This window comes from Anarhichas minor, unplaced genomic scaffold, assembly GCF_050575085.1.
Source record: "Anarhichas minor isolate MPS153535 unplaced genomic scaffold, ASM5057508v1 ptg000081l, whole genome shotgun sequence".
Lineage (NCBI taxonomy): Eukaryota > Metazoa > Chordata > Actinopteri > Perciformes > Anarhichadidae > Anarhichas > Anarhichas minor.
Window position 1 is genome coordinate 695,013 of NW_027466527.1, and position 22,896 is coordinate 717,908.

The following is a 22,896-nucleotide window of genomic DNA, read 5'->3' on the forward strand; positions in this document are numbered from 1 at the left end:
TGGCGTCACAGTTCTCAGTGTGAGATCGACCACGTTTGACGACGGACCTCCAACACAAAACACAGACTTTTTTCACTCGTCTCTCGTTAGGCTCGTTAAACCGGACGTCGCTGAGGTGAGCTGGTCGAGCTCAGACTTCACCATATGGTCCCAGCGGGGGGGCAGCGGGGGGGCTTAACAGAGCAGAGAATCTCTCACTCAATCAGATCAGCCACATCAGCCCTCCATCCAAGCTGGCGTCTGCCTCCCAGACGCCCCGATATCATTCAACAGGAACAAGAGAAGAGGGCTCCGGTGGTCCTTTAGTTCACCTTCTGTGACGTTTATACCGTTAACAAAGGGGGAGGGTTAAATATGCACAAGTAATATATATATATATATATATATAATTTAAAAAAAGGGCCAACAAACTAAATGAAGGTCTGTGTTTTAGTTTATATCAGGTGGTGTTTTCTCTTTGACACTGTTTGAAAACACACTGTAAATACTTTAGTGAAGACTTTTTGTATTTTGTTGTTCCTTAAATCAGATGTGAATTGGTAGAAAGAGATTTACATTTTCTGCAACTAATGAATGGAACAATCTACGGATAATTTAGAGATTTTGATCTATTTTTCCTCCACAACTCGTCTTCTGTCAGACTAGAGGAAATAAAACATTTATTTTACTACTTTGTCTGTTTACGTCTGTAGATTTCTCCTAAATTCACAAAAGTCACCATTACATAACGCCTCATTTGCATATTTAAACACAACATTTCATAAAACTTTTAATACAATAAATACTCCTCTTACTGTGAGTGATGAAGTGGTGAAGCTTCATGGTGATATCTGTGAGTTCATGTATTCACCTGTAGAGTCTCTAAATGTCTGTAATGTAACTAAACGTCTCTTTAAAGGACGTTTCCTCTCAATGAGTTTGTTCTCAGACTCTGATGATAAATCTCCACTTCAGCAGCTCTTACTTTCAGTCTCAGTCGGTTCTCTGGACCTTCGGTTACTAGTTTTTACTGAGGAGGAACTTTGGCGTCGTACTGGTCTCTAGGAGTTTAGACAAAGCTTTGCTACCGACGTTCTCATTGGTCACGACCCCACAAAGCCGTGAGGTCATGAGGTCGTGACCCTTCAGCCTAAAGGCCCTCAATGATTTGATGACAAGACGTCCAAAGAGCCGCTTCCTTCAGATGGAAACCTGAAAGTACGACGTGGAACACAAGCGGTTCTATCTGCACCCTACACTCACTCTAATAAATGGAGGTTTGGTTAAACTCGATCACTTCTTACACTTAATCGTGGATTAAAACACATCCAGGCCTATTTCAGAGGACAAAGAGAAAAAGCCAACATGGAGCCCGGCCGGTCTTCCCCGTCCCGTGTTTGTGGGGCACGAGGAGCTCGCCACACATGGCGCCTGCTATTGGTATGCAAATGAGGCTGGTTTTATTAGGCCTATCGTCAGGGCTACAGCTGGGCCACAACAGATATGCCCCGAGAGGGAAGCAGCAGGCTGGAATGGGGGCGGGGGGGGGGGGGGGGTTTAGAGCCCCATTTCACTTCAGATGTATCCGGTACCAACCGGTCCACGTACAACAATAAACCGCTAACATGCACGCACAGAAACAGCCTGTTAAACTAAGTAACTCGTACATTAATAATACTTAAGGAGAGTATTCACGGATGAGTTTTGGTTTTTACCTTTAAGTCCGTTCCTCAAAGATTAATTTGCATTTTGTTTTTTGAAATGCTAAGTCTGATCGTGGCTTAACCTAAATGATGTGTGACCTCATCATGAATGATAAGACAACAACAAAAACAGAGTATTAGGGTCAAAACACCAAGAAGGGCCTCAATGTGTCCCCTCAGATATCCACCGACAGAGAACGAGATGTTAAAACAATCAGCAGCAATGACTTCAAACTGAGTTTCAACACATTAAAGAAAGTGACTGTAAACGTCGTATAATGTTCATGTTTGACTCACCAAACATCTGGATGAAGGAGTTAAAAATGGACACAAAGAAGAGATGTGTTTAGATCGCCCTGGAGCTCAGGTTGGGAGTGAGGCCGGTTGTTGTCGCCGTGTGTGCCGCTCAGGAACCACATTCCACAGACGAGCCAAAATAAAGAGACATGCAGGAGGTCCTGGTCCACACTGATCCACCTCCGCCGGTCTACACCAGACTCAGCACACATCGGACATGACTGGAAGAACTGAAGTTCTCTGGGCAGATTTAGTTTGAACTGAGGGGAGATTTCCTTCAGGATTACGGGGGTCTATTGTCACAGCCAGTCCCCTCGTCTCATTGGCTCTGAAGGGGCTAATATGCTAATGGAGGGGATGAAATGCCGGACTCTTGTCTTGTCGTCTCCCCTCTTGTGCGGTGCATTTCTACCATCGCTATGGCAACAGGTTGCTCTCTGGGGGGGTGCGAGTGTTTTTTCCTGAATTGCCTTTTTAGGCAACGAGCAACTGGCCGAGTACGGACGTCAGTAACACGTGGAAACTATAACTTAACGCTACTTACTGAGGCCCAGTTTGTTGTGCTCATCCTGCCGGCTTCTGTTCAATGAATGTAGAACTAATTAATACACAACGAGAGGAGAACGCACACCAACATTCCTCTAAAGCAACAACCACTACGCAACAGCAACATATTTTAACATGAAATACTGCTGTTATAATGAAGACAATCTGCATGGATGTGTATGATGGTTAAAGCTAATGTTTAATGTTTAATGTTTGCCAAAGTTACACCAAGTTTTATGAAAGTCAGGGGACTAGTTTTTCTTTAATCCTGCAGACAAACAAACAAACAAAAGCTCCTCGGTGGTGCTAATAATAAACCTCATGCTCACTGGGCTAACATTAGCCACGTTAGCATTTGGACTGAAACTATTTTGACATTTTAGTTTAGATGAATTTATAATATTAGTATTTTACCTAATGACACAATTCATGTGTTCATTCATTGATTTATAACCTCAGTAAACATTGTAAACATGAGTTTATGGTCTCAATCTCTAGTTTCAAGTCTTCTTCAATACAGCATGATGTTCATTTAGTACATTATGGTCCATTTAGAGTCACACAGACCATAAAGCAGGGGATGCTTTAGGGCGGGGCTACACAGTGATTGACAGGTCTCTACCAGAGACGTATACGGCGTCTCTACGTCACTCCTCAGTCCATATATGGTCACTTCCTGTTCACTGGTTGCAAAAAAACAAGATGGCGACGGCCAAATCGCTGAAGTCAAAGCTTCAAAACGTCCACAAACCAATGAGTGACGTCACTTCTTTCATACAGTCTATGACGGTGAGATAATTCTGAAAACTAATAAAGTGAGTCAAGAAATTAACTCTTCTATACGAGAGAATAATAACTGAAGACAATAATCTCTTTTCCTTTCAAACATCCTTTTTTGAATTATACTTTGTGTTGATAAAGTTGAGGGAAGTTGCCGGTGAGATTCTCCATCGACTTCCATTATAAAAAAGACTTTTGGATTTCTATCACATAACAATATAACGTAACTATTAGTGAGCATCTGGTTCTGTATATGAAATAATTCCCCAAACAAAGAGCACCAACTGCTGTGCAGTTTGAATCAAATTATCCAACAAGCAATAAAATGCTCTAATTTGCAGGTCGTGAGTAAACTGAACTACTACGTCTGTTCTTCTGCCAATATGAACTGTCCAGATGTTACAGCTGTACAGATTATAGTTCAGATAACGACCACCCTAAATGACGGAAATGGAGGAGAACTCTGGTACTTGAGTGGTAAACATTATTAACGTGATGTGGCAGAGCAGCGAGGGGTCTGGTGACAGGTCAGAGAGCTGGTAAGGAGGCAATAAAACTCACAGAGATCTATTGTGAGGGACGCGATCAAGCATGCAGTCCAAACTGGGCTCTCATTGCGACAGCGAACGCTTCTTGTTTTTAGCAAATGGATCGTTAACGATATCTGGTTTTGATTTGAGCAAAGTGTGAGATTTTGGGACAGTATGAAGCAGAGAAATGCTGAGGTTGTTACACCCAACAGGTGAGCGCTGGGTTCCTGACAAAGAACCCCTTCAAGCAGACCCTACAATCAACCCAGTCATGTATTTCGGGTGAGAGAGGTGAACCGTGAGCGGCGTGTAATGACCAGCACATTCCTGAGCTCGGTGGCATTCCGGCTGTCAAGTCACCGGCTGTCTGCACTGACCCGGAGTCAGAAACACCTGGACACCTTCAGTCTGACGGTCTGGACAACATCTCTATGACAAAGTCCTGCACGTCTCAAACACCGTCTATTGTCACAATGCAGGTCGTTTTGGGGGAATTTTAACCTTAAACTGAGAGACAGTCTGTTAGGAGTGTAACATACCTCCACAGCAGAACATCACTTTGCTCTCGTGCTGGTTCTCCTGTCTGTCTCTATGAACTCATCTACTGCAGTAGAACCCTGACTCAGCAGTTTAGCCTCCCTTCACCTGTTAGAACAGGTGTTAAAGACAAGATTAGCTGAAGTCCCTCATCATGACAAACTGTGAACTGCAATGATCAACCAACCGTCACTCTATAAAAGTGTCATTTATTATATCGTAGCAGATCAAACATGCACATAACATGTTGTATGAGAAAGGATTACATGTTTATGTAATGTCATGCATGCTCTGACTGTTGCTCCCTCAGGGCGATCTTCCCCATAAACGTTCCTCAGTGCTGGTTTGTGAAGACAAAAGTATTTTATCTTGTTGTCCAATAGATAAAGTATCGCTGTTTCCCCAATGATGGAAACGCAGAAATCAAACACCGACGTCCAACAAGGATTTTTCCCCAGATTCACATCATGATAAATAACATGTATGTGTATTTATTTGTGTATTCTTTCTTTCATTAGACTCTATTTAATATAAATAAATATAGAAAATATTAAATATTGTCTTCTCGTCTAACTGCTGATATATACTTCAGTGTCTCACCTCATGAACGGAGCAAACCAAAAAGAAAACCGAGGGGGGTGCAAATAAGATTAAAACCAGTAAATCTCTAAACTAGGATTTCCTCAGCTGAGACTTTAACAATTTTAAGAAATCTGCTTACGACAATAATTCAGCACACAGCATTCCAGACATGCTACAAGGACTTATTAAGAAAAACAAAGAGCAGTAAATGTAGAAACACCCCCCCCCCCCCCCCACACACACACACACACGGGCCAATAAACTCTCCTCAGGTGTAATTGGATTGAGCACCAAACCTCTGTGCACGTTGTTGTAAGGTTCTTGATGCAGCAACAAGTGAAAGTTTTTGAGCACATTAATAAAGTCAAAGAGCTTCACATTTAAAGGGCCAGTGTGCAGCTTGTCCGGGAGTCTCTGTTAGATAAGAAATATAATATTCATGTTTTTATTAGTGTAGAATCACCAGAAACTTGGAATCGTTGTGTTTTCATTAGCTTAGAATGAGTCCTTCATATCTACAATAGGAGCAGGAGGCGGAGTCTGCCATGTTGCCCCTCCATGTTTCTACAGAAGCCCAGAATGGACAAACCAAACGCAGACTCTGGAGAGAGACTTCCATGTTATGTCACCTGAAGGCCACCGTAGTTCTGTACACGCTTGTGAACGTGAGTGTAAAACCGTGGAACCGCCAGCCTGACTTCTGTCGCTCCTAAAGTAGAGTTATTATGGTATGGATGAGCCTTACCACACACACACACACACGATTGTGACCATATTCGGCGCAGACCAAACAACCAATCAGTGTTTAAAGCAACAGGAGGAGAGCTACGTTAGCAGCACCGCTAACGGCTAACCAACAGGAGGTTCACTTCAGTTACACTATGATGCCTTCAGGCTCTGCTCAGTGAACATGAGTACTGGCTGAAGGTACATTATACCGTTATCATGATGTGTTCACATGTCATCTGTAAAATGTAGTTTTTGGTGATAAACTACAATGAATCCAGTAGTTTGAAGGAGATGTTTTCACGTTAATATAAAATAGATATTAGAGATGAATTATGAGATGTTTAACTTCTAACACGAGCTCTAAGAACATTATTATACAGCATTAAATATAATAATGAAGAGATTAGTTTTAAACCATAAAAATACAATCTTTTATTTAAATTACGAAAACAAAGTAAAAGTACAACATTTAGTATTTTTGATGGTTTACTGACTCGTTGAAATGAAAAAATAAATATTGTGGATTTAAATCAACCTCCACTATAGAGAGGAGGGATTGAAATTAATTATAAACTCATATCTCATAAACTACTTTATCACCTTCATACAAACCCTGTAAAGAAACAAGTCAAGTATTAAATGTGTTATAAAGAAACAAAGGTTGAATATAAACTATTTGAATTGACTGATAAATATTTACTCACATGTAGATTTTTAACATTTCTAAAGTTCATAAAAACAAACGGTTCTTCTTTGTTAAATCCTCAGACGCGTAGATCGTGTTTTTATCAGTGAACTATTGAGGAGAGAGAAGCCGCCGTCCTCCAATGATAAACATTGAAGCGTGTTCAGTGACTGTGGTTCCTCTGTAACCAGGAGGGGGAAACCAAACGCCACGCACAAACTTCAAGCTTCACGTTGTTAAAGTTTAATGATTCACTCTGATGTCACAGCTCAACGTACTGCCAAGGCCTCAAGGGAACCAGGGAGGAGGGCAGACCACAGCAGGGGGTCCTAAACTAGAGAGGTAGACAAAATAATGTGAACGCCTCGTGGAAAAAGAGTTTGGCTTCGGCTTTCCCCGCTGGAGTATCCAAGACATCCAAACTTTAGCTCAACACAGGCTCTGTCCATGTGCAGTTTAGTGACAGAATAGTAAAAAGAATTCAACCTCAAATTCTCCACATTTAACCAAATTACAACTTTTGGATTCAACGGTTATTAAAGCACAACAACAGAACGCATGAAGAAACAAAGTGGGATCATTACAGAGTTAGACTGGAAGCAGCAGTTAGTGTTGGCACGCTTTTAACTCATTTTGCCAGAAAACCTACAATTTGAACTGTTGTTTTTGATGTGCAGATGTTTTCAATGAGATGGTGAAAGTTTAGTGTGGACATTCCCTCTGTCGACACGCGGGAGTTTTGTGTCTGTTTCCCACAGATAGCCACACCTATCTGTCCTCTACGAGACGCTCTCCTGCACGACATCACCGCACCAGCAGCCTGGCATGAGTCACTGCATGCAGAGGAATAGTGACTCTCCCTTGTGCTGTCTGTAAAGAGACCACACCTGCAGACCGGGGGCAGGTTCTGACAGCTTCCTCATCCTCGTCCGGCTACCCGACCAGATCCCAGAGATAGGAAACAGAAAAAGGTGTTTCACGGCTCTCGCCTGCATGCTCGGGCACGGATTAAACCGTAACCAAACAGAACGCTGCACTGTAGAACAACCAGCTATCTACAGCTGGAGAGAAGAGAGAGAACAAACTAAAGCGGTTCATTCTGGAATGAGCCCACTTTGCTTTGTTCCACACTTGACTTTGTTATTGTGGTCGGTGTGAAGCGACAGCGAGAACAAACGGAACTCTTCAGCGCAGACGAGCCGAGAGAAGAAAAGAGTCCCGCGGGAGTAAAAGTCTTTGTAAAATGCAATAAGAACAATGAGACTTGTCCTTGTAAGGAAATGTGTTCCCCCATTTACAATTACCAGCATACCGAAGTGACAAAACCCAGATCCTTCAGTAAGGCCTCCTGCTCTCCTGGAGATGGACTTACTTCAGATTCTCTCTGTTTCAAGAGTAAAGAACACACGTTGCTGCTACGAGTCACATGGAAACTGATTAACAGCAGGGACATGTCTCATGATACTGCTGCTTGTTGGTCCTTAACAGTCCAATTCTCTGTTAACATCCAAGACAGAAGTTAGAAGAGAGAGACTTCACTCAAACTACAACTCAGCTGCCAGTTTATTAGGTACACCTGGCTAAGAAAGTAGGGTTGTTCATACGGAATCAAAAAGGTGTTGTTGTTCAATTCAGAGGCTGTAAGAGGAAGTTCACTGATATAAATAAGAGGACAATAGGTGTCATAGCAGGAGGTTTGTATTTGTTGGCAAAAACGTCTTCAAAGAATGTTTTCACTGAAACGCTTCAGCTCTCATAACTAAACTCACATATATTCCATTTCAACAGGAAACATGTCACACTGAGTTAAAGACGCTCTAACTGCCGTTCCATTGGAAGAATAAGACGGTAAATTGTGATTATTAGACCCTGAAAACTTGTTTTTTAAGTCCTAAACATTAAATATTCATGACTTGGGAAGAAAAGATCCATGAATTGTATTGAGAGTTTAATGCTTGTCTGCTTAATAAGGACTGTACGACGGCGTATCAGAGATATTGTAGGTAAAAATAATATAATATAACGGAGCCGAGAGAAGGCGGTTACATTCTGACTTCACAAAATAAACTTTGCAGAATCTCCGAGATCATAAACTCATAAATTTGCAGGAAAACACTGAAGTTAAAGTCACAAATTTATGAGAAAGAAACTCTTTGGCAGAAAACGTAGTTGATAAAAAGCCTCCATCGCTCACAGTAAGCACATGTTTGTGTTATTGTTAGAGACAGTAACACATCTTTGTTTCTACATCCCATAATAAACAGGTCTACGGGCAATAAAAGACAATAAGTGAGACTCGCAGCCACGGCCTCGTGGAGAGAGAAATGGTGAATGGACTTCCTTGTACGGGGGTTTGTTCAGGGATTACGTTATGATATGATACGAAAACAGAAAGAAAAGCGGACGGACACAGAGAGACAATGGGAGCAGTGTTTCATCACAACAAGGTCATGTGTGAGAAGGCCTCCGGGACCAGAGCTGACAAATGATTCATCGCTTACACAAGATATGAATGCCTAACAGTACCTCGGAGTCAATAAGTCACAGAGAAAGACTGAACGTAGTCCTGTAGTGAGGGCTCACTGAGGCACAGAGAGAGAAGATGTGCTGCAAATAAAACAATGCTAACTTATTACAAAAGGGGTGCGAGGCCGGCTGAGTCAGCGCCAGATTTGCATCGTAACTTCCTGCACTGCCTGCCTGTGATGTCACCCGCTCCCGCTCTTCCGTCTTTCGACTGGAGGAGAAACTGTGTCACACTCTGTGACCTCGCTTTGACTGCAGCTCGGTGCAACCCGGCAGAACAGGACCGTCCGGCTAACGAGAGCTGAGAAAGTCCACAAGACACTCTGAAGCTGCAAGATCCTCCGACTCCTCGGCTAGTTGGGAATGTTTCCAAAGTGACCTGTTATGTGGGGTGTGTGTGGGGGGGGACAGCAGCAGATGCACAGGTTTGGTTACCTACCGTTTCACCACCAGGCTGAGGGTCTTGTAGGAGCCCTTCACCAGGCAGATCGCCTCCTGTCTGAAGCCAGTCAGGGGAATCTCGTTGATGTTGACGAGCTCGTCTCCCACCTGGAGACTCACAGCTGCTGCCTGGCTGCCCTCCTCCACCTGGAGCACAAACACAGCAGAGAGGGAACTGAGACTTTAACACACACACACACACACACACACACACACACACACACACACACACACACACACACACACACACACACACACACACACACACACACACACACACACACACACACACACACACACACACACACACACACACACACACACACACACACACACACACACACACACACACACACACACACACTTCAGGATGCTAAAAACAAAGCTAGCTGGTTAGCGTGACACAGGGCGTCATTAGAACACGTGGTTTTCTCTCAAAGCTTCCTCCAGAAAATCTGTTTCTATATCAAGAATATGTTGGGTCCAGGCAGCAACCTCCGGTTCTGCCGAGTCAAGCCAAAGCTTCATGTGTTAAAGCTGCATTCTCTCTAGTGACCACCAGGGGGCGACTCCTCTGGTTGTATAGAAGTCTATGAGAAAATGACTCTACTTCTCTCTTGATTTATTCCCTCAGTAAACATTGTAAACATGAGTTTATGGTCTCAATCTCTAGTTTCAAGTCTTCTTCAATACAGCATGATGTTCATTTAGTACATTATGGTCCATTTAGAGTCAAACAGACCATAAAGCAGGGGATGCTTTAGGGCGGGGCTACACGGTGATTGACAGGTCTCTACCAGAGACGTATACGGCGTCTCTACGTCACTCCTCCTCAGTCCATATATGGTCACTTCCTGTTCACTGGTTGCAAAACAACAAGATGGCGACGGCCGAAATGCTGAACTCGAGGCTTCAAAAAAACAGTCATCGAACCGACGAGTGACGTCACAATGATTACGTCCACTAAATATAAATGATCATATGCAGAGGTAAAATTTCCTGTGTGTATAAATAGATTTAAATATATGTAACATTTAACATTCTATTTCTAAATTAACAACAATAACACTACTTGGAAACGCTCTTTAATAAGAGAAAACTAGATGAAACCAAAGTGTCTTAATGAACGTCTTCCACTGTATGTGGATGTTACTGTGATGGGACAGTAGGAGCAGAACTGGTGCTGCACACAGATTGAGGATTAAATGCGTTAAATGCACATTGTGCTAAATATTTATATTTATCAGAGTGGCCACAGAAGAACTCAGTTTATAAGAAGGTGCCAAAAGACGTCTTATGCCCGAGAGGTTCCCACCGCGGTGTTGTGACCTCGTACGACCTGACCTTGGTGCTACTTTAAAAGCTGCGATAAGCAAAGCGCCGAATATTTACTGTTGCTTTTAAAGCCTAATGTGGTTTATATTCTGCTAACGGGAGCTCGTGGAGTAACGTTCACTGCTTCAGATCAAAAGCTCCTCATGAGAATTAAAGAGACAAGAAGTCATTGTTGTCAGTGTTTACAAACCATCTTTAAGGAAGGAAATCATTCATCAAAGACAAAATCTTTACACTTCAACACATCTATTAAGTCGTAAATATTTTCAAATATATGAACTAATATTATTAACTACTACCAGCAGTTATGAATCCTTTCTTCATGGCTGTCGATGAATCAAAACCAGGGGAAGTATGACTATAAAGACAAAAAGCTAAGAAGGAAATGTGGGAGAAATGCACAGAACAAGCAGCAGACTCTTGTTGACATTCTTCATATATTTTCTACGGTAACCGAAGAAACGGTGTAGTGTTTGTTTGAGGGCCGACACCTGAAATAACACGTCTGTCAACGGGAAGTACAGCCTCTGTGGAGCCGGTCTATTACCCGTCAGAACCAGAACCTGTACCATATCAAACCTACAGAACTACAGCGTTCAGGTCACTGCTGTCCTCAGCGTGGAGAGAAAAGCAGCGCGATGTCGGCACATTAACACACAAACACTGAGCTCTGCAGCTGATCGTCACTTCTGCACTGGACCTGTGAGGGGGGGGGGGTGAGGGGGGGGGGGGGGGGGTATGACTCAACCACAGAGGTATGTGTACATTTACAGACCATTACGTCTGATATGGCCTTTATCCTCAGCACCAGACAACCAGAGCCAAGACAGCTCCTCAAAAGCCCCTTTTCCTTTTCTCCAGAGTACCAGTGTTCAGGCGTTTATGATGACTGGCTGGATTCCTGCGCTGGTCCTGATATGGAAGTGGATTTTGTAGAGAAACTGAATCACTGACTGATGCGTTTACAGTTTGAGTTTAAAATGGACACAAAACACCTCGGTTTCACTGAAGCAAGGTTGGTAACATTTAACCGAGGTGCACAAGCAGCAAGTGGACGTCACATTTAGGATCACTTCATGTCGGGCAAGATTAAAGGTGTAACATGTAAAAGCTGGTCACCTCCTCCACATCAATAGGAGGAAGCATTTCACCTCCATTACTGGGTCCATACCAGGAGGCCACCTCCGGTTCTGACTCCTCTGGTTGTATAGAAGTCTATGAGAAAATGACTCTACTTCTCTCTTGATTTATTACCTCAGTAAACATTGTAAACATGAGTTTATGGTCTCAATCTCTAGTTTCAAGTCTTCTTCAATACAGCATGATGTTCATTTAGTACATTATGGTCCATTTAGAGTCACACAGACCATAAAGCAGGGGATGCTTTAGGGCGGGGCTACACAGTGATTGACAGGTCTCTACCAGAGACGTATACGGCGTCTCTACGTCACTCCTCCTCAGTCCTAACAACCCAGCACAGTCTGTGGTTACTACCTCCAGAAACCTGACAAAGACGTTTTCTCGTTTCTGCCGCTTTGACTTTAATCCAAAGAACAAACTGTTAAAACGTACACGGACTCTGTGCCTCCAGCGGTATTGACAAGTCCTCAGTGCAGCGCTACGTCTTCTCATGTTGGACGTGAGGACAGACCGGACACTACAGTGACTCACCATCTACTCTCCAGGTACAAGTGGCAGTACAAGACAGGACGGGCCGTGGTAGCTGGCTAGCATGCTCATGTCAGTAGATCGTAGTCAACACTGTAACCAACGTTCGTTCATGTTCTTTAATGTTTTATATTCATATTCTGTCCATATCTTACAGGTTACACCTTTAAGGTGAGGTCTCAGCTAGTCTGGAGGCACAGTGCATGTTGTTTGTGCAGCAGTGTGGCTCGGTGATGTACTTGAATCAACAACAAAAGGAGCTCTATGGCACAGAGGAAGAAGATGCATTACGGTTTAGCACACAACACTGTTCAGTAGGATGTGTTCATTGCTAGTTTTGGCCTTTTCATGGAATTTGTCGCAGATAATAAAATATAGAATATCAGACCTTAAAGTATTGAAGGGAAATCAAAACGTTGAGACATTTAATCAGGTGGCAGTTTGTATCTGTGTTTGGGATCAGACCTCGCTGCTGAGCATAATCTTAACATTTATTTTTGGTTGGCTGAAGAAGTTTGATTCCATAAAAAGGTGTTTTTAGACTCAGCAGACAGGAAAGGTGAAGTGGAGCTCCAGAGAACAGTAGTTCAGAAGAACAAGAGAGAATATTCACTAAACTGATTGCATTACATTCATCTGGGCCGAACAAAGAAAGCAACAGTCCATCACTAAACTGACAGTCCAGTATCTGTTGAAATGTTTTCTACTATCCACAGCTCGTCAGGTCATCCGTGTGACAGCTTATGCTAAACAGCAGTCTGACCTCTATTCAAACAGGAAACACGACTCCACAATAAGATATAATTCAAGAGTGTAAATAAAAACAACAAACGCTGCCAAGCAGCAGCATAAGAGAAACCACGAGGGCCACAAACAGTCAGCGTGAACACAACACGAGAGGTCTCACCATGGCAGCCCGATCGTTGTGAGCCGCACCACGTCCTCTGTTTACCATCTTCCTCCAGACCATAATCAGTCACACTGCAGCCATCCTGGAGGCCCGAGTCTCCTCAGAAATAGCCTCACGTCTGTGAGGGACGTGAGGGGAAGGATGTGGTGGTGATGGGGTGAGGAATGCTGACAGATGTCCTGTGCAGCGAGCTGACGGGGCGCTGAACTCAGACCAGGGACGACGTTCACTGCTGTTTGACACCACATAAATAAACGCACCCATATCTGAGCTTTGCACACACCTTCTTGTGTAATATTTAAGTTGAATCTGTCTCTGTAAGTTAGACCGATGTTTTAAGCATCTTCTTGCAACTCTAGGTGACTATCGGCAACTTAAAACTAGTCACCGAGAGGCTGAGTCGTGGAGACGAACCTGCGGACGCGCTGGCAGTCAATGATTCACAGATCCAGTGGCTGAGTTTTGTGGTTATATTGTAGGCATCAAACAAACTCTTGCGCTGGATAACACACGTTCAAAAACGTTGAAAATACTTTCTCGAAGGAACGAAGGAAAGTACGAAGGAAATCGACAGCGATCAACAGCGTCAAACAATGACGAATACAAGCCGACGTAATGCTGCAGGTGACCAATCACGTAACCGCTGATCGGACCGGAAGACGCCCGCAGGAAGGAGAGCAGCAGCAACGACTGAAACACAACGTTATGTTTCACATGTAGTCACTCAACTAACCCACACCTGGTTGGTTTAGTGAAAGTAAATGTGTTTCTGTGGATACAGACAGACAGTCACTCATAGGACCCGTCATACTAGCAGCATGGTAGCTCACAACAGGGCCATTTAAGTGACACATCCACAACAACAACAGACTGTCTATAAGAAGAGGACGTAGTCGCGACGTCTCTCATTGGTTCGTGGACTGATGTTTTGAAGCCTCAAGTTCAGCAATTTCACCGTCGCCATGTTGTTTTTTTCACAACCAGTGCAGTCAAAGCTTCATGTCTTAAAGCTGCATTCTCTCTAGTGTCCACCAGGGGGAGACTCCTCTGGTGGTATAGAAGTCTATGAGAAAATGACTCTACTTCTCTCTTGATTTATTACCTCAGTAAACATTGTAAACATGAGTTTATGGTCTCAATCTCTAGTTTCAAGTCTTCTTCAATACAGCATGATGTTCATTTAGTACATTATGGTCCATTTAGAGTCAAACAGACCATAAAGCAGGGGATGCTTTAGGGCGGGGCTACACAGTGATTGACAGGTCTCTACCAGAGACGTATACGGCGTCTCTACGTCACTCCTCCTCAGTCCAGATATGGTCACTTCCTGTTCACTGGTTACAAAACAACAACATGGCGACGGCCGAAATGCTGAACTCGAGGCTTCAAAAAAGTCATCGAACCGACGAGTGACGTCACAATGATTACGTCCACTAAATATAAATGATCATATGCAGAGGTAAAATTTCCTGTGTGTATAAATAGATTTAAATATATGTAACATTTAACATTCTATTTCTAATTTAACAACAATAACACAACTTGGAAACGCTCTTTAATAAGAGAAAACTAGATGAAACCAAAGTGTCTTAATGAACGTCTTCCACGTCTTCCAATGAACGTCTTCCACTGTATGTGGATGTCGAGCCGAACTCGAGGCTTCAAAACATCAGTCCTCAAACCAATAAGTGACATCACGATGACTACGTCCTCTTCTTACATACAGTCTGTGCTTACGACCTCCAAAAACCGGACTTCTTCATCGGATTCGTTCTTGCTGCCTTCAGCCAGAACCCTTTTCTCTATGAGTCACCTTTGCCCCAGAGGTTGAGCAATCCTAAAAAACAGTCAAATCAAACCCATGAGGTTGTCACACAAAGGATTCAATAATTAGTAAAACCTGTTTACCTCTCGGTGATTTACCACAGCGTGTCGGAACAGAGACATTTCTGCAGTGTGAGCGCTGCCGGTTCTTTGAGAGCAAACTATATTCTTCCTGCACATAAAATGTGATTCTGGCACAGGATAATATACGTATGAGGTGCACATGCCCAGCTGTGTTGTGTAAAACAGGATTATATAAGTTTATTGAGACTCAGGACTTTAAGTCCACCAAGACCTTGAGCATAACCTGAGCTATGAGAGGAATGTTAAGAATTTTAATTAGATCCAGGATCTTTTTTTTTTACCAATACTCTAAACCTCTCAATAAGCTGTGGACACTTTAAAAAAAATCATCTTTCATTTCAGCAATTGGAAAGAATGCAGATAAAAAGCACACGCTTCAGCCCCCCGCGTGTTTCTGAGGTTAATACATGAAATTCAGAAAGCCTGCCAAAAGAGTAAAGCGAGTACTCAATGTTCACTACTAAAACAGAAAGACATGAACATCATAATGAGGTGTAATGAAGGAAGAACATGTCAATGCCAAGTGAGCATTTATGGTTATTAAAAGAAGGGGCGTAACCTGAGAAACAGTAAAATGGACTTCGGCTGAAGTAAACGTAGCCGTTGGAAACTTAACATAAAAATCAACATGTTTCTGTGTTACATGGTTGAACAGCACACAGTGATCTGTCTGCAGTCTGACTCGTCTATGACGGTGTTTTCTTACATTTCTCCTCCAGAAGAACAACATAAATACAGAGTTTTATTGTTAAATACAAATTAGACGCATTTTGATAGAAAATATCAAGTCTAACAAATATTGTGACCAGATTTTAGCTCCAACATCACCGACGATGTTCACATGAACACTTATATTCCACTATTAATCCAAATATGATATTCAGAAACTAACATAGCTCATGTAGATATAGCTCATATTCTGTATTAGTTCTTATAATAGATCATGTTGAGAGTAAATCATGTGTGATACGTTGATATTGTTCAGGTTCTAGGATCATTCTTTGGACATGTGTGTATATATGTATATGTATATACATATACACACACACACACACATGTACGTATATATACACACATGTATACAACTCATTCACTATCAGAGTCTCTCTCCTGTTTACCAGCAGCTCTGTGCGTTGAACACAAAGCAACTAGCCAACAGTTAGTAGAGCTGGAGTAGAGATGATGTCCAGAAGATCAGAAGGAGAAACATCATGAAGGACTTTGATATCAACAGGTTTACATGGACAAATATCTTTTAGAGAAGCTGTTTGAAGGAATGAAAGAGGTCCAACAAGTCCTCCACCTCTGGAACACGCTGAGAAACATCTGTTAGCTCCCGATGTTCACTGTGACATATTTAGACGTGATAAAAACATCCGTTAGCTCCCGATGTTCACTTTGACATATTTAGACGTGATAAAAACATCCGTTAGCTCCCGATGTTCACTTTGACATATTTAGACGTGATAAAAACATCAGTTAGCTCCCGATGTTCACTTTGACATATTTAGACGTGATAAAAACATCAGTTAGCTCCCGATGTTCACTGTGACATATTTAGACGTGATAAAAACATCCGTTAGCTCCCGATGTTCACTTTGACATATTTAGACGTGATAAAAACATCCGTTAGCTCCCGATGTTCACTTTGACATATTTAGACGTGATAAAAACATCCGTTAGCTCCCGATGTTCACTTTGACATATTTAGACGTGATAAAAACATCAGTTAGCTCCCGATGTTCACTGTGACATATTTAAACGTGATAAAAACATCCGTTAGCTCCCGATGTTCACTTTGACATATTTAGACGTGATAAAAACATCAGTTAGCTCCCGATGTTCACTTTGACATATTTAGACGTGATAAAAACATCCGTTAGCTCCCGATGTTCACTTTGACATATTTAGACGTGATAAAAACATCCGTTAGCTCCCGATGTTCACTTTGACATATTTAGACGTGATAAAAACATCCGTTAGCTCCCGATGTTCACTTTGACATATTTAGACGTGATAAAAACATCAGTTAGCTCCCGATGTTCACTTTGACATATTTAGACGTGATAAAAACATCAGTTAGCTCCCGATGTTCACTGTGACATATTTAGACGTGATAAAAACATCCGTTAGCTCCCGATGTTCACTTTGACATATTTAGACGTGATAAAAACATCCGTTAGCTCCCGATGTTCACTTTGACATATTTAGACGTGATAAAAACATCCGTTAGCTCCCGATGTTCACTTTGACATATTTAGACGTGATAAAAACATCAGTTAGCTCCCGATGTTCACTGTGACATATTTAAACGTGATAAAAACATCCGTTAGCTCCCGATGTTCACTTTGACATATTTAGACGTGATAAAAACATCAGTTAGCTCCCGATGTTCACTTTGACATATTTAGACGTGATAAAAACATCCGTTAGCTCCCGATGTTCACTTTGACATATTTAGACGTGATAAAAACATCCGTTAGCTCCCGATGTTCACTTTGACATATTTAGACGTGATAAAAACATCCGTTAGCTCCCGATGTTCACTTTGACATATTTAGACGTGATAAACGACGTCGACCCGTCAAACGCAGAAGAGAACGACGTCACCGTGGGATTCACTGAGGATGAGGAGGAGACATGAATATCTGAATATGAGCGGCTGCATGTAAACGGGAATATTAGTGTAATATTCAGCTTCATTAGCCATGTAAATAGCTTACTAGGAATATGGTCTAATAAGCACAAACAGAATATTTGGTGCACGTAAACGTAGTCATTGACTCATTTACTTACATTTTCTTATTCTGAATGTGACAATATTCTCACTTTAATCTGGGTCATGTAAACAGCACATTCAGTTTGGACATTAAGAATTATGCCTTAAATCAGAATGCAGCATGTTCAGACTAACGTGTGATACGTTGATAGTATTCAGATTACAGCACATTCACAATATCAACGTCTCCATTCTTACAGTTGCATACGGCCTCTCGCCCGTTCACTGCACAAACAACCATGAAAATCTATTTAATTTTATATTTATTAATGTTAACTGAATGAGATGAATACATATATATGGAAGGCTTTCAGCTCAGTTGCTCAGCTCAGTCCTTTTTCAGGATAAAAAGGTAGAAAACATAATATTTGTGCATGTAGACGTAGTCGGTGTCGTTCTTCCTAATCAGGTAGGACAGAAAACAACAGGACATAGAGCACAACCGACAATATGTTGTTTTCTACTGAAGTCACCCTCCAAAGATCAGGAACGAAGTGCACCAGGTAGTACTTAGAGGCACACTATGTCTGCAGTACACATGTATGTCAGACAGATGTTGGAGAGGCCTCAAACATTTGTTTGGGTATAAAGCAGATACTGGTTCGTAGACGTATTGTATACAGGCTACTATGTAAGGTTGTTATTTTTTGTAAAGAAAATAGGTTTACATGATCTAAATCACAGAAACAACTCAAACTAACTGTTTAAATAAATGGCCTTTACTCGGAGAGCCACTCCAGAAGAGCAAGAATCACTCTAATCCTCACTTAACTTATCCCATCATGCCATTCCAACGGGCTTCAGGCTGTCACAGATAATTCACCACATTTAGAAAATCAAGCAAAGCTCCTACATTCCTCCCCTGCTCCTGGTACCACGAGCTACTAGAATCCAACCCGGCACAGAAAATATGAGAACGCAAACGTCCAGGTGGGATCTGATAACACACACCAAAGCTAAAGTGACACAAAACCAAACTCTTGATGCCATTAAAAGACATTTGTTATGTTAAGTTTAGTCGATGAGGATCCAGACAGGAAGACTCGCTCAGAACACTATCAAAACGTATCTCAAAAGGTTGTGATTATACGGGAGAAAGGCTTGAGAGTAAAGACGTCTCAAAGAGTTCTGAGGAAATCAAATCTCACCGTCGGATGCAAACAGGTCCAGGTTTCGTTGGTCCTTGGAGGACCGATGTGGTGCTCATTGACAAAAACATTAACAGTGAACTGATGTCAATGTCAAGACCAAAAGAACCAGAGTCCAACCGGGCAATGGTTCACTCCACAACGTGATCTGCAGCTTTACAGCTTAAATACTTAAAATGGTCAGAATTCTTGTCATTTGAATTACATACTTGTAGTGGGGGTGGGGGGGGGGGGGGGGGGGGGGGGTGAAGGTGGTCCTAAGGGTTTCGCTCTAAACCATCATGTGGTGCCTCAGATCTGGAGTTTCGACCATCGAAGTTGGACTTTGGTACCGCTTTTGGGTCAACACAGAAAACGAGGAACAAAAAAGGGACACGGCTCCCGACGAACAGGGGGCTGTATTTTAACAAGTCACATTAACTAGCAAGGTCCTTTCTAGTTAATCATTACACAGTCAACAGAGAAGCTTACAGTGTGATGTCGGAGCTGATTGGGCTGCACTGTGTTTAGGTAATCTCTCCCTCTCACTGTATGCAGTGTGGCTCATATCACCCATTTAACAAAGTCATCCAACAACTACAAGATATATTGCATGTTCTGTTCAGGAGACAACCTCCGGTCAATGCTTCATGTGTTAAACCTGCATTCTCTCTAGTGTCCCCCAGGGGCGACTCCTCTGGTTGTATAGAAGTCTATGAGAAAATGACTCTACTTCTCTCTTGATTTATTACCTCAGTAAACATTGTAAACATGAGTTTATGGTCTCAATCTCTAGTTTCAAGTCTTCTTCAATACAGCATGATGTTCATTTAGTACATTATGGTCCATTTAGAGTCAAACAGACCATAAAGCAGGGGATGCTTTAGGGCGGGGCTACACAGTGATTGACAGGGCTCTACCAGAGACGTATACGGCGTCTCTACGTCACTCCTCCTCAGTCCAGATATGGTCACTTCCTGTTCACTGGTTGCAAAAAACAAGATGGCGACGGCCGAAATGCCAGACTCGAGGCTTCAAAACGTCCACAAACCAACAAGAGACATTTCAACAACTACGTCCACTTCTTATTTATACAGTCTGTGATCCTGTTGAATGTTTATCTTTTTAGAGCCCTGTACAGGTTATGATGTTTAAATGTTAGCTCACAAATGTTTCACTGGATAATTGCAAACTGTGACCTGCTGGTGGCGCTAGATGAAAAGTCAGGTAAACACCAAAGTCAGCAGAGTTCATCCTCTGCAGACAATGAACTTCTGTACAAAACTTCACAGCAAATCCATCCGGCAGTTGTTTAGATAAGTCCGTTCAGTGTAGACCATACTGACCGGCATTGTATGCTATGCTAGCCAAGCTAAAAACAACAAAAGAGAGTACTGTGTGTTCATATCATCCCTCTTGTATTTTGTTAGACGACGGCAACTAGTAAAATCATGAGTTTAACTGGTCTAGGTCATAAGCAGAGAGCAATATTTAACTTTGCCATCATCATCATGATGAAGGTCCCATATAGTTGATTTAAAATCATAATTAATTTGGTATCCTGTCGTACGTTCCTCTCATGGTGCAACTTCCAGTGAATTAAAGTGTATTATACACATTTGAAATCGACAATTGGAAATCGACAATTGGACATAAAAAAGCATTTCCGCTGGCAGCTAAAGCCCTGATCTTGAAATAAAAACTTTACCTTAGTTATGTGCAGAGGCTCTCGGTGCTCCAGTCCTCCCCTGAGGGTGAACCCCCACGGTGCTCCTCCCGACAGAAACACATCCACCAGCTTCCAGCTCTCCCCGTCTCTGCTCCTCTGATCCACATCTCCTGGTTTCTGCATCACACGCCAAAGACTCTCTGCTTCTGTGTAGCTCGACTCATGTTTGTATCCTGCAGCATCCATGCTGCAACTGTAAGAGTAGAGAAACAACAGCATGAAAACATGTCCAGACACAACATCACAATAAGCATTGTTCACTGAATGGCACTACTTTTAAAAGAGGCTCAATCTTGGGCCAAATCCACCTCTATGCTGATGACATCCCGCTGTAACTCCCTCTGAAATCTACCGTCCAGCTCTGCAAGAGCAGGATGCTACAGCTACATCTTCACCGCTGCCAAAGAAGATAATACCACCATCACCTCGGCATCGCTACACTCCTTGACGGTCAAGTTTTTAGAAAAGATGGAGGTTTTACTGCTCACTCTCACAGCTCAGCGAGGTGTGGCTCCACGTTACTGATCTTTTAAGTCCTCGTGAACCTGAGTGTGACCTGAAAACACAACTGACCATTCTACAACCATGATTAAAGCTAGAAGAAGAGAAGCTAGAAAACAATGCGAGGACTGATTCAAAATTCTCTCTTATCCTGTTAATTCTTATCTCCTAGTTTTTACTTTTGGACCTTGTTTTAGACCATGTGATTTTTATTGCTATTAATTTGTTTTAATTCTCTCCATATTTTAATACAGTGTTTCACAAATACCAGTACGAGTTTCCCTAGTGGTACATTAGGGTACTGCAGGGGTCAGTGAGCATAATTCCTAATATAATGACACGATAATAAGTTCAATAGACAATGTAAGTTAAAAAAAAAAATCACTATTTTCGATGGAATCGTTAACTGCTGTAAACTGTCAACAGCCGCAACTAACACAACTACAGTCACGTTTGCGCTGGTGAACTTAAAATATTTCAAAGGGGAACATTGTTTTAAACAGTTTAAGAGCCACTGGTTCAAGAGAAGCACTTTGTAATGTCTGCTTTTATCATTAGCGCTGCATCACTGTCAGTCTGTCTGATGAGGAAATAATACACCGTCAGCATTTAAAAAAAAAAGGAAATTAAATAAAAATCAAAGAATTCTTGGTTCTTAATAGATTAATAAAACCTGACACAACACTTGGACCAAAGTGGAACATGTTGGGCACAATAATAATATCACTGGATATATATTATTTATTTTGTCGAGAAACTAAATTTACATTTAAATAAACTTCTCAGGAAAAGAAATGTAGGAAGGATTTATCTTCTTTGGGATAAAGAACCAATTAATTTGTTACCCTCTAAGAAAAAGAAAGAAGACAAATTCAGACTTTTAAAATATTGTTTAGTATTTATACCAAAAACTATTTCAACACAAATGCCTCTCATTTGAAGAATTCAGCAGCTCACTTTATATCTAATGTCTTATATTTAAGATGTCTTACTTTCATCATAAGAATTAAATTACATAAGTGTTGAAATCAACTCCTCTTAAAGACACAAACTGAATGTGTTTGTAAATGTACAACAATATATAGCAAGTGATACATCATCAGCAATACATGCTTTATAAAACAGAGCACACAATGTAAACATAATAATAACCAAATAAAAGAAAAGGTTTCTTCTAATAACTCTAAAGCATCAATAATATGATTATGACCTACTGTCAGATGGTATGTTGTGTTTTTCTTTGTTCTAGTTATCTCAATAAATCCAGTGTCTTACTACATTTATGGATAAAAAGAAAATACCTAATCTATTAAGTATTCAACAGTTTTCTTATCCTACCCTGTGATTCTAAAAGAAATCAATATTAATCTAATCCTGGCAAAATGGGAGAGAAAAGATGTTTCATTCTATAGCTAAAACACTATATATATATATATATAAACATAACATGCATTTAAAAAACGTAAGTTGTGTCACGCAGATCCGTAACGCAGCGTGAACACCTGTCGTCACTCTGCAGGCTGACTGAAGCCGTAATGCTCTTAAAGTGAGAGAGAATTAAAAACACACCAACATAACGTGGAGCAGCACAATAGAAAGAAACT

General features: G+C 41.7%; 1 protein-coding gene across 2 annotated transcripts in view; it reads right to left on the bottom strand.

Annotated features, from left to right (window-relative positions):
• shroom2a (shroom family member 2a) overlaps positions 1–22,896 on the bottom strand; it is a 38,294-nt gene that overhangs the window by 14,939 nt on the left and 459 nt on the right. For both annotated transcript variants that reach the window (XM_076081510.1, XM_076081509.1), the window contains exons 2-3: positions 20,771–20,984; positions 9,334–9,482 (exon numbers count right to left, since the gene is read on the bottom strand). In XM_076081510.1, the coding sequence (XP_075937625.1) occupies positions 9,334–9,482; positions 20,771–20,977 (356 nt within the window). In that variant the 5' untranslated portion in view covers positions 20,978–20,984. The remainder of the gene's footprint in view (positions 1–9,333; positions 9,483–20,770; positions 20,985–22,896) is intronic.